The sequence below is a fragment of the Lontra canadensis genome, unplaced genomic scaffold (assembly GCF_010015895.1).
Source record: "Lontra canadensis isolate GAN:19392208 unplaced genomic scaffold, GSC_riverotter_1.0 scaffold5, whole genome shotgun sequence".
Classification (NCBI taxonomy): Eukaryota; Metazoa; Chordata; class Mammalia; order Carnivora; family Mustelidae; genus Lontra; species Lontra canadensis.
Genome location: NW_022630999.1, coordinates 1,067,884 through 1,085,588, shown reverse-complemented (window position 1 = coordinate 1,085,588; position 17,705 = coordinate 1,067,884). Strand labels below are relative to the sequence as shown.

General features: G+C 44.3%; 1 protein-coding gene across 2 annotated transcripts in view; it reads left to right on the top strand.

Annotated features, from left to right (window-relative positions):
* ADAMTS12 (ADAM metallopeptidase with thrombospondin type 1 motif 12) overlaps positions 1-17,705 on the top strand; it is a 289,509-nt gene that overhangs the window by 214,462 nt on the left and 57,342 nt on the right. The window contains exons 14-15 of one of the 2 annotated variants that reach the window (XM_032851284.1): positions 7,110-7,230; positions 16,985-17,229. In XM_032851284.1, the coding sequence (XP_032707175.1) occupies positions 7,110-7,230; positions 16,985-17,229 (366 nt within the window). Of the gene's footprint in view, positions 1-7,109; positions 7,231-16,984; positions 17,230-17,705 lie in introns of those variants that run through there. The other variant, XM_032851285.1, reaches the window with a different exon arrangement.

The window sequence follows — 17,705 nt, the reverse complement described above, 5'->3', positions numbered from 1 at the left end:
TGAAAGCTTTCACTCCTGCTGTGGTCTTTCTTGACTTACTGATGTGCTCTGTGATATCATTTTAGGCATAGAACAGGTCAAGTTGAAGAAATAGCAACTTAAAGGAAGAATTATTAGGAAGAGTTGGCCCTGATTATTTTTGTGGTATTAAATTATTCATTGGTTTCTTGCCAGCAGAGTACTTAAACTTGAGAAAAAGCTGAAATTAATGGTAGTTTGCATAGTGTTTTGTGCAAAGCATTTTTACATGTAATTCTCCGTTGATTACCAGCATGATCTACCTACCGTAAGAAGAGAGATGACATGACAGGAACTTTTCAACCAGATCTTCCAATTTCTGTTTAACTTTTCCACACTGACTCCATTAATCAACTCCACCTTTTTGGAAATGAGAGAGACCTGATTTGTCAGTGCTTTTATGTGTGCAGCCCATTGAAGAACTGTTCTCTGGTGCTCACAGTTTAGTTTGCAAGGACTTGATGAACAAGTTTTGTGATCCAACACCCAAGCATAAATGTCAGTTTAAAGAAAAGGTGTTTTTAATCAGTGAAGGAAAAGTTATGTAGAAAGTTCTAATTGGCTCTTAGGAATGTACAGTGGTTAGGTCTCAGGCTCTAGAATGTGAACTTGATGCCATTGTGAACCAACCATATAACTCAAGACATTTTGCTGAGACTCAGTTTCTTTTTCTTAAAATTAGGATGTTAATGTATCTTCCTAGTTAGTGTCATATAGGTTAAATAAAGACGTGTATGTTAAGCCCCTAACATAACAGAGTCCTTGGCACACAATAAGTTTCTAATGCATTTTAGTTCCTTCAACAAGTGTTTACTATAATTTTTTTTCCCACTGGATTAAATTGCTGTCATGGAAGAAGGCTCCTGCCCATAAGGGTTCAGCACCCTGAAAAGATACGTTTATCACCTTGAAGTTGCCTATTGATTTATTCCAGTAGTGACCAAAATATAGGCAACGTGACGATTCCCGGGAATGAATGAGTTAAAAGCTAGTCCTAATCACACTCTACATTTCTAAGAACTCAGATGAAATTCTCGTTCAGACTCCTTACCAATTAGCTCTGTAGTTATAAAGAGCCAAAAGTAATTAATATGTATTTAAGTTAGATCTGTTCTCCAGCGTGGGAAGAGGTTTATCTAGCTAAGTCAGGCCAAAATAGTAGCATCGCTATCCAGAACAGTAGGTTCTCAGGCCTGGCTGCCTATTAGAATCACCCAAAAAGCTTTTAAAGACTGGTGATGTCCAGACTCAATCTCAAACCTGTTGATTCAGAACCTCTGGGATTCGGGGCCTGGGCACTGACATTGTGAAGACTTCCCAGGTAATTGCCATATGCAACTAGGGCTGAAGACCTTAATCACTGAGAAATGAATGTGATGCTAATATGATCTGTTAGACCTGAACACCTTTGCAAGCACAGCGATCGTGTATCTTTAGCAGATGACAGAGAACACCGTGTTTTGAGCAAAACCTAAGGGATCTTGGGTGCCTCTCTTGAGGCCAATTAAATGAGCTGAATAGAAAAAGTTGCAGTCCCTCAGCTTGACTTTCTCTTTTTGGAAATGAGTTGGGACTTTTTAGAAGCTTTAATTACCCACTTTCTCTCTTTACCACACTGAGCAAGTATTTAAGCTTTAACATTATGTCAAGTCAAATTTGCCTTAATAGCCTAAATTCAATTTACCTTCCAAGGATCCAGGCTGTGGTTACTTTCAGCTTTGTTAGTTGTCTTACTCATTTACTACAGTTTTTTCAAGGGGCATTGATCAGATACTGAAATAAAAAGATACATCATCAGGAAAAAAAAAAAAAAGGTATTATCTAATTGACCTTCTTTATATGAAAATGTGTTTGCTCACCTTCACATAAACATTCGTTGACTTTGCTTTTATTCATATACTCAACAGTCCATTTTGAAATGATGATATTTGCCATCATTTTGGCTCGTTAGATTTGCAGATTCTGTTGTCAGGAGAGTCACCAGGCCTTGATCAAAACAGAATTTGTTGGGGCACCTGGGTGGCTCGGTGGGTTAAAGCCACTGCCTTCAGCTCAGGTCATGATCCCAGGGTCCTGGGATCGAGCCCCACATCAGGCTCTCTGCTCAGCAGGGATCCTGCTTCCTCCTCTCTTTCTCTGTCTCTGCCTGCCTCTCTGCCTACTTGTGATCTCTGTCTGTCAAATAAATAAATAAAAAATCTAAAAAAAAAAAACCAAAAAAACCCAGAATTTGTTCTAGGAGGTGACTGTCTATTGATGCCCTTCCCCATTTTTTAAAAGAGTTGTATTAAACTCTTAAGTTTGTTTATCAAAGACATGAATTTAAACTTAGACTTTTCAGGCTATCTCCTGTTTTTAATCACAAGCATGGCATGGCGTAAGCTTGCAAACCTGTGGGCAGGTAGTCCCACGCCTGCCCCCCCCCCACTCCTTTCTCCTGAGAACCAGCTCTTGATTTCAGGTTCTTCTGTCTCACCTTTTCTCCCAGTCCCCATGGCTCTGGCTTCAGCTTCTTCCCGAGCAGCCCAGATGTCCTGATTTGTCACACCAGCTGTCCCCAGACTTCTCTTAGCCTTCTGTCCGCCTCTCAGCCCAGGATCCTAGACCCAATCAACACTTTTTTGTTCTTATGCTCAACCTACTGTATACATCTTAGAACAGAAATTTAACTGTGTGAATCCCCGCGGAGTCCTCCACCTTGCCTGGTAGTCTTGCTCCCTGTCCTAAGTGCGCCCCCTCTCTGGTTTCTCTCAGAAACTGTCCTGAACCTGCTTTGCTCTCTTTGGGCTGTTTCGGCCATTTCAGTGATTTGCTGAACATCCTCTTATCAGTTTGCCTGGGGCACAGCTCCCTCCAGAATGCCAGATCCTAACTCCCAAAGTTAGAGTGAGGACAGCATTATTGCTACTGTCCCTTTTTGTCAAATGGCAGTATCATTCACCTGTTCTTTTCAGGTGAGTGTAACTCTGCCCGTCATTACACTTGGAGTTTCACCAGCTAAGAACGGGCCTCAACTCAGAACCAGGCAGACTTCCCTTGTTGACCTCTGCCAAGGGGCTGTGAAGCGCGGGGACGACATTTGAGGTGGAGTGGGTCTTGGCCCCAGTTGGTGTTTTAGTTCTTCTCAGTCCTTTGAGAATTTACAAAGTAAAACAGTGTTAACTCATAAGAAAAAGATGAGAATTGCTAAGAATACATAGTATGCGTTCACTAACAGAGCCAGGGGCCTGGATGAAAGCCTGGAACCTGAATTCTCTAATATTCAAGAGAGTGTGCTCTTCAGGCCAAGTGACAGGGTTAAGAATGGATGATACGCTTCTGACAGAGAGGACATAACCATCAGAGTAAAAAGTCAATCTACAGAGTGAAAGAAAATATTTGAAAACCAAATATATGACAAGGGGCTAATATCTAGAATGTGTAAGAAACTCCAACAACTCAAGAGCAGGAAAACAAATAACCCGGTTAAAAGAACAAGCTGAGGACCTGAATAGGTATTTCTCCAGAGAAGGCATAGCAATGGTATGTGGAAAGGTGTTTAACAGTATTAAACATCACAGAAATACTAATCAAACCCACAATAAGATACCACCTGTTGGGATGGCTGTCTTCAAAAAACCAAAAGATAGGTGTTGCTGAAGATGTGGAGAAAGGGCGACCCTACTCACTGTTGGTGGGAACGCACAATCGTGCAGCCATTATAGAAAACAATATGGAGGTTCCCGCAAAAAACTAAAGATAGAACCTACCAGAGGACCCAGACATGGGATTTCTGGGTGTGTATCCAAAAGAATTGAAATCAGGATAATGAAGAAATATCTGTTCTCCCACGTTCACTGCAGCATTATTTGCAACAGCCAAGAAATTAAAACAACCCAAACGTCCATCAGCAGATGAAAGGACAAAGAAAATGTTGTCTGTACCGTGTTGTATCCATACTACAGAATTTTGTTCCATCCCAGCCTTTGAGAAAAGGGAAATCCTGCCATCTGTGACAATAGGGCTGAGCCTGGAGGACGTTACGCTAAGTGAACAAGCTCCTCACAGAAGAATGAACTCCACAGGATTCTATTTACCCGAGAATCTAGAATAGTCAGACTCATAAAAGCTAAGAATAAAGCAGGGATTGCCAAGGGCTGAGGGGAGGGAAACACAGGGAGTTTTTGTTCAGTGGGTACAAAGTTTCAGTCAGGCAAGACACAAAGGCCTGTGCTTTTGTCTGTGGTGCCAATGGTTAACACGCTGTATTGTGCACCTAGACATTGTTTGAGAGCATAGATCCCCTGTTCGAAGTTCTTAGCACACACACACAGAAAGAGTCACAAGGGAACATTTGGGGGGTGGGATATGCCTGTAACCTTGGCCAGAGTGCTGGTTTCACAGTTACTTGTGTGAATCCTGACTCATCAAGTTGTTTACATTAAATTGGTACCGTATTTTCTATATCTGCTACGCCTCAATCAAGCTGTTCTTTATTTTTTCATTTTAATTTTTATTTATTTTTTTAAAGATGAAACTGGGACTCACAGGAGTTCCTTAGATATTCTTTTTTAAAGATTTTATTTATTTATTTGACACAGAGAGAGAGAGAGAGCACAAGCAGGGTTAGCAGGAGGCAGAGGGAGAAGGAGAAGCAGGTTCCCTCGCGGAACAGAGAGCTGGACCTGGGGTTCGACCCCAGGACCCCCGGGATCATGACCTGGGCCAAAGGCAGATGCTTAACCAACTTAACCAACTGAGGTGCCCCAATATAGCTGTTTGTTAAAGAAAGAAATTATATAATGGGAAAGTTAAAGGATTTCTCTTTTGATGTTGCTCACTGGAGTGGCAGTTGGGCACACAAGGAGTCCCATCAGAGGAAATCCTGGCTGGAGTCATTGTCCACATTCAGTGGCAGCAGGAAAGCCACCTCTGATTCTGCTGAAGGTGGAAAGACGATACTGTCATGGGCCCCTTGCCAGAGTATAGGATGCGAAAAGCTGAGTGACGTCTATTCGTTTTCCCCTGGGAGCCCTTCCTTATGTTTTATGTGCAGCAAGGATGACTGGCTCATGTCTTCCCAGGCCTCGTGGTAGACACTGAACTCAGTGTTGCTTGGGCTGGGGGCCGATGCCGGGAGAAGCAGTTGGAGTGAAGTCTCTGCAAGAACCCCTTGACTACGCTGTGGGACGTTCTCTGTGGGGTCTCCAGTCTCTGCAAGAACCCCTCGACTACGCTGTGGGACGTTCTCTGTGGGGTCTCCAGTCTCTGCAAGATCCTCTCGACTACGCTGTGGGATATTCTCTGTGGGGTCTACAGTCTCTACAAGAACCCCTTGACTACACTGTGGGACGTTCTCTGTGGGGTCTCCAGTCTCTACAAGAACCCCTTGACTACACTGTGGGATGTTCTCTGTGGGGTCTCCCTCCCCCAGCCCCCACCTCCATCCCCAAGTATGCGGGCAGATGCTGCTGAAGAAGAGAGATGAGCCCAGCGTGTTTGTTTTCCTGGCTTTCTTAATGTTATTCTTCCCATTTGTATCTATCCTCTTTTTGTAGAGATTTGAAAAGACACTTTAATGTTCCTGTGTCTCAGGGTTGATATCCTGGCTCATCCCAAATCGGTGAAGGAATGAAGGTCTCTGGGGCTACGATCTGTACAGATCAGCTCATCAGCATATGCTCCAGCCTGCTGAAAACACGGCGCATGTGAAGAGCTGACGTTTTACTCATGACCACTGAGTACACATCCCGACAGTTTCTCTTTCTTGTGATTAACATGAGTAATTTTTTGATCCCTTAGCACTTTATTTTTTCCAACTGGGTCACATAGCACAATCTTCGGAGCTGAAGAGAGAGTTAGTTTGAGGAATGGAGGTATTTCCTGTTACTGGCCATTAATTCTCTGTTTGGCTGGTGAAGGGAGGGTGTATTTAAAAATTCAAACTGTTCTTCCTTTCAGCAGACTGGAATTGGCGCTAAAACGAGAAAGGAAATGTGATGGGTACCGGCTGCCCTGTGGAGGTGCCCAGTCACTATGGTGTACGCCTGAAATTCTCCTGGAATGAAAACACAAACTTAGAAATATAAAAAATAAAACAAGGAAGGGAATTATGTTTGAAGGAGGAAAAAAAAAACCTGCCTAGGCACAGTTCTTCGCAAGGAGATGTCTGACTAGTAGGTTATGGTCCAGGTTCCCTCTCTCTGTTGCCAGAGAGCAAGCAACCAACACCTCCGGCAGAGGCTCACATGTTTCATGACTTTCTGTCTATGTGTCATGATTTTTTGGTATCTGATGCTACTGAACACCCCCAGCTTAACTGCCCCCCTTTTCCAGCCTGGGGATTTTCAGTCAGGAAAGATTTGGCTGAGGAGAAGAGCTCATGGCAAGGGAAAGAAGGTGACGGAGAAGGGCCGATGGGCAGAGCCCTGGGAGGGGATCAGGTCCAGAGCAGGGTGAAGTCATTCTCGGCTCCTAGGAGAAAGCTCACGGTGGCTGGGGTTCGGCTACATGTGAAGTGCCAAGGAGTCTTAGGGGGCTTAGGGGGCTCCACAGCATCTGATGATGGTCCGCAGGTCAGAGATGTCATCTCTTGTGGGACTGAAGGAGTCTCCACATTGAGCCCACTCCTCGGTGGCTGCTGGGTCACCGGCTGTGCTCGGACAGGAAGCAGAGAGCACCCCAGTGAGGCCCGTAGAGGGATTGAACTACCACTGTATTATAGGCAGAGGAACTCGCATCATCCCGGGGAGCTCACTGAAGACGAAGGGACAGGAGGTTTGCACATCAAAAGGGGGTTTACTGTTCCAGCAACTCTGATTCCAAGACATTCTCCATGTTAATTGTTTGGAACTGTGATCAGTTCTGCCTGGGACTCAGGAGAAACTGGGAACCCCCTCAGTGTGTCCGTCTTTCCCCTCTAACCAGGTGGGGTGGTTCCTTTACTTTCAGTAGACGCTGTGTTTCCTCCTCTGGCTGCCCCCAGGGACAGGAACCATTTGTCTCTGTATCTGTCCCCAGCCCAGATCTCATCAAGAGCGAAGGGGAAAAGGAGAAGGGAGGTGTGGTGTCCCCCACCTGTGTCAGTCACCTGCAGCCTCTCTTACCCACAGATGGTCGGCTGTGACTATGAGATTGGCTCCAACGCCACAGAGGATCGCTGCGGTGTGTGCCTCGGGGACGGCTCTGCCTGCCAGACTGTGAAAAAGATGTTTAAACAGAAAGAAGGATCTGGTAACAAATATTCGGTGTGGCAGGGGGCTGAGAATGGAGGGCAAGACGGATGGTTGTGTTTTAAAGCAGATTGTAACTTTTGAAGAACTCCTCAGGGATGTACCCTTTGCAACAAGGGGATAAGGGCTCCTGGACAGTTTTAGGGATGGGGCTGATCTCTCGGCACTTACAGAAAGTCTCCCACTGCATGGGGGCTGTCCCTGGGAAAGGGAATGAGTGTCATTCAGGACTGAAAGCCAGTGGCATAGGCATGGACCTCGAACTGGGGGACACAGAGATCAAAAGCTGGCCCCAAAGGGCACCGACAGAAGGTGGGCTCTAAGTGAGAGGGCAGAGAAGCTGGTGGTGGGCTTCAAGGCAGAAGGCTCAGGATGCACCTTCAGGGACAAAGGAGAGGCAAGGCAAGGGGGCTTGGGCTCATTCTACTTCCCCATCTTTCCCAGTAAGGGCATCCCAACCCCTCCCTCCCTATGGTGCCTCAGCTGGTGACTGCCATCTGACGTCCCCTGCTGACCCATGCTCTGCTGTTCCTTTCCCATGATGACCTTCTGCAAGGTTTCTTCTTTGTGCAACTCTGGGCTACTAATAATCCTCAGGAACAAATAACTCCCCACCCTGAATCTGCTGTGACCCCTGCATATTTGTCTTCAGGTAAAACTGCTGGTCCCTTGGCATCAGCAGTGATTGGTAGCCAGACGGGTCTTGGGAGGAGGACAAGTGAGGCCCGGAGTTGATGAAGACAACTCAGAGTATCACAGTTTAGGCTCCCTGAGAAATACCCTAAGACAAGAATTCGGGAACCAGGAGCTTATTTGTGGGTTGGGGGATCCTGGAAAACACCAGTAGGACATCCAAAAAGTGAAATGGGGAAGGAGGAGAGCCAAGGAAGGGTGCATCATGAAGCCAGTGACCATCATACAGGAGCCAGTGTAGACATCATACATTGGAATTTTCCCACCCTAGGGGTGAAGGAGCTGAGACCAGATATGCCAGCTCCCTCCGGTCTCTGCTTGAGGCTGCTTTGGGGAGGGGCAGTTAGGTTGTTAATTCTCCGTATTCCAAAGAAATGCAGGTGCTGGGAGTAGGGAGTCCACTGTGCACTCCCCAGTAGGGCCCAAGGAGAGGAGCCTCGTCTACACTGGAGTGTTACCCAGGGCGGGAGTGACAGGCACTCCCAGATACAGTGGGCCGCCCTTTTCCTTGGTCCCAACAAAGCAGTGCCTCTCTTTTAGTCATGCTCACCACCCAGGACAAAGCTACTAAGTATGTCCTCGAGTATCGTGTTCATTGATTAGGTGCCTTGTTGGTCCCTGGGACACATCACAGTGGATGACCTGAATTTGTTTAATTTTGTCCCTATTTTTTGATCTTTGACTATTGAATTGATAAGGTTAAACTGTAAAGTGAAATGCTTAATTATCACTGAAGGATTGTATTTTATGTCTGTCTATTCGATGGCTTAGTATGCATGAAACGTATCCCTTTGCGTTACTTACCTGGAATGTGAATGATAACCCAGTGTTTCCTCAAGCATCCTATGATAGCTAATATTTATTCCATCTTATTTATAAAGTTGATATGTAAATATTTTATTATTTAAATGTGACCTCAGTTACTTGGATTATAAAGTCATCCTTAAAATCACATGTCTACATTTGATCTCCGTAGTATTTGTTAATGGGGGGGGGTTCATCTCTGACCTCAGATACCCTATGCTCCTAACATTATGGTAACTCCTTTGAAAAGCATTTTTCATTCTTGAATCTTCATCACTTAACCTTTTAATTAACTAAGCCTTTAGGAAACTGGGCTTTAGTTCTGGATTCTTGACTCGACTCTGGTTTCTTGGGAGGGAAAAGCCCAGAAGCATCTTGAGCCACCCTTCCACCCCCACCACTGCCTTAGAGACCTTATGCTTCTGTCCACATGCCCAGCACTGGGCTCCCTTGTGCCTTTGGTTTTCAGTTCTCCTTCTCCCATTTGCTTCCCAGGGAGCTTCTGATGGCCCTTGGTACCCAGGGAGGGGTGTCAACTTCAGACCCTGTGTGTCCTGAGAGAGCCTCAAGCCTCTCTGGCCATGCTGCCTCCAGCACTGTGAGGAAATCCAGCCAGATCTCACTCCAGACTCTATTAACCCCCAGCGGGAGCATCTGTGTTCCTTTCACCCACTGGGCAGATCCCACCTTTGTTGCATGCCTGATGAAGCCAGGTGCATTACATAGACCCTGGCTGAAGAAAAAAAAAAACAAAAACAAACAAAAAAACCTAAAGCCAAAAAAAAACCCAAAATACCTTAAAAATCAAAGACCCTGACTGCCACCACTCCATGGTGAGAATGAAACCCAGAAGTAATGCAAAACTCCAGGAAATGGAGTGAGATGGCTCTGGGCAGATTGATTAACCCAAAGGCCAAAGTCAAAAGAGGGGACTTAACATCCTCTTTCTGAAGACACCCAAGGCATAATTAGTTGTTTTCTGTGTGTATTTACACGTGGCCTGCCTTCTCCTTACATTGTGTTCTTTCTCTCTAGTGCACTTATAAACGGAGGGCTGAATTGTCTTTTAGGTTTTGTCACCACCCTGCCCCACCCCAAGCCAGCAAACATGATTTCTATCTGTAGGAGGTATTCAGTAAGTGCTCATATAAAGTCAAATGAAAAAAAGGTTTTCTTATGGTTGATTCCATATCCCTTTGACAGTAAAGGAGACCAGTCATTAATTGTGTGACACCTATGTTGATGGAATATTGGATATTTTTTCCTCTGTGTTGTCCTGTTGTTGTAGTGTTGTAGTTCCGGGTTTTTTTGTTTTTTTGTTTTTTGTTTTGTTTTGTTTTGTTTTGTTTTTACTTTTTTAACATGAACTGGTACAATATTATAATCGTAATTATTGTAAACCCAATGTTGTAATACTGGGTTTTGGTCACTTGCTGATTGTAGCCCAAAGACATAAAGCTTAGTTTTCCCCTTCTTACACATATTCTGAAGTATTCTTTTTTCCTTGTGTCTCTACCCAGAACTGTGGTTTTTTAAAAAATAAAATAAAATAAAAAAGAAGAACCATGGTTTCTTTGGTGGGTGGCGGTGATTGGCTTGGGGGCTCACACTGTCACTTTGTCTCCTTGGTCAGGGCACCGCATTTGCCTTCGGGAATCTGTGACATGTGGTGAGCCCTGACGGAGGATTCTTCCAGAGCAAGTATGATTTTGTGGTCAGTTACGTGGGGGCTTGGTTAGAGATGGCTTCGTTATCCCAGTACTTAACGTGTCAGATCTCCAGAGCCTTGTTATCATGGCCATGACCTTGAGAGAAAGCTCAGAAGTTGGCAACCATCAGACAACACCAGAAAAACAATGAACTTGGGCAACAGATACAATTAGTACTCGAGGCATGATCATCTCTGTGACTAGGAAATAATGGGAACATGTAGTCATGTAGTCAGTCACCTAGAAGAATCTGAAACTCTTTTAAACCTTGCGTGTGTCTGCTTGGGTTCTCCTTCCTTCCATTGACTTGGGCTTGTAGTTTCTTTAAACAGAGGGGTTGATGACAAGAGTATAGGTGGTAAGTCTGCATTAGAGATGCACGTAGTGGTCAGACCCAGCTTCTCCTTCTCTCTGAATGCTCCTGCCTTTGATGATGGAAGTATGAAATACTAGCCAAGACCTTTTTTCATGGCCCTATGTTGTTGTTGCTGTTTTGGTTTTTTTGTGAGTGCTCCTAAGAAACAGAGAGGATGATGGATGATGTGGAATTAAAAATAGGCTGGGAGACAAGAGACCAGGTGTTGATCCAGATTACCATTGGCCATGGGAAGGTCACCCCTTTGGACCTCCATTTCTGAGGCCCCTTTCAACCATGTCTTATATTTTGTATCTTCCTCCTACCCTTAGCCCTAAGGCTGATCGTTTGTTTGTTGATATCTAAAAGTTGAGGTTGGGCAGAGTCTCCCAGAGCTGTCTTTATCCACGGCCTCCTTGGGCTATCCCAACTACTCAGTCCCTGTCTACCCTGTCAAGAGGACCTCATTCAGTAGACTCAGTGCAGGGCACCACATGACAGCATCGCCCCTTTCAGTTAGTGTCACACGTGGGGAACATAAGGCCCACTTTCTTGCAGACTCTCCAGGATAGCTTCCATTTCCTCTCTTGGAGAAAGAAAAAAGAATTGCCATCTTGGGATAGTGCCATGGTTACCATGAGGAGAAGTGTCTGGAATTAAAGAACTTAGGTCCAGAATATAGTGAACTACTTACAGATATCATCACTTATTCGTTTAGCCATTCACTCTATTATTTGAGAAACATGGAGTACTTATTGTGTGCTTGGCATGGAGGATAGAATGACAAATAAGACAAGGACTCCCTCCACTGCCTTCCCTGCCTTACTCCAACCAGGTAAGGTAACAGGACTGGGCCCCATTCTGCCATGTGACCCTTAGGCAGAATTTAAATGAGGAGCCTTGCTCAGAAGGAAGTTGGTAGAGCATTAAGCTGTGTTCTTTTAAGGTCACTCTGGGCTTGTTACCCATACCTTGACCTTAATCCCAAACTCTTGTAGCCCATTCTTTTTGGCCTAGAACACTGACCCATTGTTGTCCAGTTCCTCAGCCTTATTCCCTCCCCCGCCATTGCCTAATTTCCTTGATTCTGTATGACTCACCTCTCTTGGTCTTAAATGTTAAAACCTGACAATTTTTAGCCTCTTGAACTAATTCACCAACTTCTTAAAACTACTACTCTGGACTCCTCTGGCCTTGCTTGGTGTCTCCAGACTTGACTAATGCCAGACCCAGTGATCACTAAACCAGGTCCTGGTCTTGCTCATACTGGCTACTTTCCTCTGTTGCTGGGAACAAGGGCTCCCATTCTCTAAGTGCCCTGGAACCCTGATACAGGTGATTATATCACTTAACTCACTGCCCAAACTGACAGCCTCGATTCCTACACCCTTTATTCAACCATAAGCAGAATGTGCTGCTGCCAGTATCCACATCTTTAGGAGATTCCTGGAATGTGTGAGAAAAGCAACTGCCTAGGATTCTGCTCGAACCTGACCACCCAGATACCCACCCACTTCCCAAGCCTGCATGTGTACGTCCTTTGTTCTTCCAACTGTAGCTTCCTAGTCTCTGCTGCTGATCTTCTTGGCTGGATTTGGTTCACCTAGAGTTAGGAATTGACAACAGTTTCAAGTTTGCTGTTGGCTTAAGAGAAACCACTCTGTGATTTTAGATGGGTGAATGACACGAGGAGGTCAGTGTCATAGATGACTGGTTTGCCAACAACATACACAACTGCCTGGGATAGGGAAGCCAAGGGCTAGGAGATGAGTCCACAGAGACTGGTTGAGAATCTCATAAGAAAACATTTCAGAAGAAGTCTGAGGTAGAAGGTAATGCATCACAAGAAGAGGGGATGGCTTCCTTGAAACCAGAGTATCACCTCACGTGGAAACTGTCTTAGATCAGATTTTCTAGGAAAGCCTAGGCTGGAAGGAACAGGAAGGGAAGGGGAGGCATAGGCACTCTACTGGACAGTTTTCCTATCAAGAAACCTTAGGGCTGCCATCCTTTGTCCCAGAATCATCTAGGGTCAGGAAGCCCCTGTCAACATCTGTTCCCTCTCCTAGGTTTCCTTTCCTCCAGCCTCTAGCAGGTGGGTTGTGGTTGCTCATTGTGTGTGCCAAGGTTCCGGTGCCCCTACAACTTGCTTTTTGAAATAATTGAAGCTAAAACTCGCAATATAGGACAAGGCACTTGGACTTCTCAAAAGATCTACTGAGCACATTTATGTTTACGTAGTTCTTCCTCACTCTGATTTGGGAGGGGGTCAAATGCAGTGTCGTACCTGAACTTGATATTGACGTGTCTTTGCTGTCAAGACAAGCATCAGGGGAGAGATGGGCCTTTCCCAGGAGCCTCCTCACATTAAACCATGAGATTTGGTCCTGCAGTGAGGATCGTTTTGTTCACTGTGATCTGATAGCATCAATCTTTTTTAAAAAGAGGAGCTTTAAAAAGATGTCTGGGGTTAATAGTATGACCTCTTTGTGAACACATTTTTATTAGAAGTGACAGGAAACCAAATATGCTATTGGGCAAATCCTTTTTTGTGAATTAGAAAGGACAGCTGGATAAGATGCACTTTAGCCCCAATAATCTATTCCAGCTCTTACGATAATTCTGAAGCGAGGCCATTCTTCTACCCCGGCCCTGGAGGCCCTGAGTATTCTTTCAACTCAAGGGGCTCAGTGATGGATGTTTTCTCCACATGAGTCTCCATGGGCCCAGACTCCTTCTTTGAGGTCAAGATTAACATTTTCCTACGTCTCCCAGTTTTTTCAGTATTGCCCCTGTACTGGTGCAAATGACTAATGTTTCCTAGGGAAAGTGGGAAAGAAGTGATTTTCTGAATGAAAAATTCACCATTCTTAACACATTGGATATAATCTTACTAACCCTGAAAAGCCTTCTTTTGACACAGAATAAATGTCTCAGTAACTTTCTACCCTTACTTTTATCTTTTTAAGATTTTATTCATTTATTTGAAAGAGAGAGAGAGATCACAAGTAGGCAGAGAGGCAGGCAGAGAGAGAGGAGGAAGCAGGCTCACCATTGAGCAGAGAGCCTGATGTGGGGCTCGACCCCAGGACCCTGAGCCCATCAACTGAGCCAAAGGCAGAGTCTTAACCCAATGAGCCACCCAGGTACCCCATCTTTCTACCCTTACTTTTTAATAGGAGTCTCATTTCTGTAAAGAAGACCATTGAGGGTAAAATACTCAGGGGGATTTTTAAAATCTCTTTCTACCAACCACATTTTTAATTAAAAACGCTATTTTAGGGGCGCCTGGGTGGCTCAGTGGGTTAAAGCCTCTGCCTTCGGCTCGGGTCATGATCCCAGGGTCCTGGGATCGAGCCCTGCGTTGGGCTCTCTGCTCCGCAGGAGCCTGCTTCCTCCCCTCTCTCTCTCTGCCTGCCTCTCTGCCTACTTGTGATTTCTCTCTCTGTGTCAAATAGATAAAATCTTTAAAACAAAACAAAACAAAACAAAACGCTATTTTAAGAATTGGTTAGCAAGCCTTAGATATATGTATATGTACTTTCCACCTAGGTATGTGATGTAGCATAGATACCTTCCTCTCTTGGGAACTCAGTTTTCTCATTTAGTAAGCAAAATCTTTGTGGCCATTTGTTTCCAATTAAATGCCCATTAATAGCAGATTGGTTAAATAAATGGGTTTATATTATTTTTGCAGTTGTTGAAATGCTCCAAAAATATGGAAAGATATGTAAGGTATCTTACAAGCAGTACCTTGGAATAGTTCATGTAACATGATCCCACTGGTTTAAAAAATTATGTGTATATGTACTTTATGTATGCAAGCAAACATTTTCGAAGAGAATCCAATAAGCTATTAACTGTAATTGTCTTTGGAACATAGGGCCAGGAAGGAAGGAAAATTGAAATTTTTATTTTTCATCTTATACTCTTCTCAAGTGTGGGGTTTTTTATTATGTGCAAAGGAGTCTGGTGGTACATCATGGTTCTTTTTAACTCCAAATTGCTATAATTTTATCTTTTTGCTTCCCCCTAGATATTCTTTTATAAATACTTATTACAAATATGCATTACTTTTGGTCACGGCTAAATCTGCCTCAGTTTACATTTTCCATCTGTAAACTGTTCAGAAGCAGCACTTAGATTCACTGAAATCTTTAATCTAATCTGATGTACCTCCACTTCGAATTTGGGAGAATCTGCCACGATAAACATTTCTCATTTTGGATTTTCTCTCTTAAGTGAAAGATAAAAAACAAAAGTCTTTTGGATTTTTTTCCATTTAGTTCTCATTGTTTTTTTTTGGCGGGGGAGGGTTGTTTTGCTGTTTGTAAACAAAGGTGATGCCAGTCGATCTTCTTGCATGAGTTCTGCTATGAGAAGGCAGGGGACATCCCAAGTCAGAAAGTGGCTGCAGGTCACAACACTCCAAAGCATTTCAGAAAATTGGATTAGCCCCCTGACATGTGATAAATAGTTTCCCTGAGCTCGATAAATTTGTAGTTTTAGGGCACTTGGGTGGCACAGTTTGTTGAGCATCCAACTCTTGGTTTCAGCTCAGGTCATGATCTCAGGGTTGTGAGATTCAGTCTTGCATCGGGCTCCACGCTCAGCTCAGAATCTGCTTCAGATTCTTTCTCCCTCTCCCTCTGCCCCTCCCTGCTCACATTCTCTCTCTCTCTCTCTCAAATAAATAAATAAAATTATTTTAAAAACTTGTAGTTTTAATCAGCCATCTCAGACAAGTATTATGAGGGCCACATGGAATTTAATCAAATACTACAAGACCTGCATTTTGGTCTTGCTGGATGGGAGCTGCCAGTTTGAGAAACAGAGCAGAGGATGTGGCGCCTGACTTCTGAGCCAATCGTACCTGCTGAGCCAATCGTACCTGCCGGCCAGCCTTAGGATCTGAGCTCCCAGCACCCCCCATTACTGTAGTGTCTGAGGGAGAGGAAACAGTCAAGTCACTTTCAGGTGACAGAGATCAAGGTTTGCTTGTGGCTGAAAAACCTAGTGTGTCTCCAGTGCAAAATGACCAGGATGATCAGGGTCTTAAAGGCAACATTTGTATGGAAAGGTTAAAAGAACAAAGAATGTTCCACTTAGAAAAGAAAAATAATTGAATATTGGAGTTGTGAGGGATGTTAGACATCTCACAGGAGCCCCTTCATGGTGCAGAGGACATTCAAAGAAGTTAAATAAGTCAGTGAACACCATAGAGCTCACTGAAGGTGATGCAGAAACTGGGACTCACATGTTCTGACCCCCTTGCCCTGGCACGTTTGCGTGCCATCCCCAAAGTCCGTGTTTTTTTCCATTCCGTCGCACTGATGAGGTGATGGTTCTTAAGAAGCACAAATAGGATAGATGCCTGAAGTGCTTAGCACGGAGTCTGCCAAAGGGAGGAGAGCATTATGTGTTCATTTCTTTTGTCCCCAGTATGTCTCCTGCCGTGACATCCAGTAAATGAGGGTAGGACAATAGCTCGACTTGATCATCATCTTTAAATGGACACCCTCTGTGCTTTGTCAGGAAAGTAGAATATAAGTTCATATTTCAGCAAAACATAAAAAATAAGAAAAAAACCCGTTTAATGAACAGAATTGTCCAGCAATACAAAAAGCTGTGGTCAGAGTGGAGTTTCTCATCAGTAGCTATATTCAAGAGCACCAGGTGGCAAATGATCCAAGATTCCCTCAGGGATTCTCTTAATGAATTTAAGCTATGATTAGATTATTTCTAAGAGTCTATCTTTAATTTGCAGGCAGTGGGGAATGCATGAGCAGAAGGGCATAGCCAATACAGGGTTCAAGAAGATTCATCTGATAGCCGCAACAAATGGGGAAGTAGAAATGCTAATGGGAAGCTAGTTAGGCCGTATATTTTTGAACTATCAACTTAAAATCACAGAAAAGTCAATGCTGGATCAACCACAAACCCTTTATAGTCAGGTCTGCCTTTATTTCACCTCTTCTCCCAAAACCGTGTGTACACCGAGTCACAGAGCTCCTGGGAATTCGGCTCCCAGCCAAGCTCTTTAAAATTCCCCGTGTCTAGTGCATCTGCGCATTCCAGTGACCACCCAGGAGGAATGCAAGTGCGCTCAACAATGGAGATGAACGATGGGTCAGAAATAGTAGTGTTCAGCTAAGCCAGTGTGCCGCTTTCGTTACTGTGTCTTTTCTCCTTAGGTTATGTTGACATCGGACTGATTCCAAAAGGAGCAAGGGACATACGGGTAATGGAGCTTGAGGGAGCTGGAAACTTTTTGGCCATCAGGAGTGAAGACCCCCAAAAATATTACCTCAATGGAGGGTTCATTATCCAGTGGAATGGGAACTACAAGCTGGCGGGGACCACGTTCCAATACGACAGGAAAGGAGACCTGGAGAAGCTGATGGCCACGGGTCCTACCAATGAGTCGGTGTGGATCCAGGTAATGTGGAAGCAAAGGGAACTGCTCATAGGTATATTACTTAGGGTCTTTCTGATTTTCTTTTCCAAGGTGTTTGCTATAAGACACTAATTAAGAACTTATAAAACTTCCTTTAACAAGGAGCAGGGAGGAAAGCAAGACATTACTTTGTGCTGTTAATCCTTTATTGCCTAGAAATTGCTGAAACCCTGAAAATGAAGTGCTGGGGCCCTGAAAGTCATCAGTTGGGAGTTTGGAGTTCAGCTTCCAGTATGATTGAAATAGGCTGTTTATTGGAGGGTTATTGTTTCTCAGGTGTAAAAAAGGTGCTGTCAGTTGATGTCCATCTGGCATGAGTTTCCAGGTAGCTTTCCGGCAGTGGTGTTGGACTGACATGGTTTTTTCATATGTTATCATGTGGTTGTTTGTAGGCAGGAGGTTTGATTTTGTGAAGCTCTTAGAGGAGAATGGGGTCATAAGGTAATATGTGCACCTTA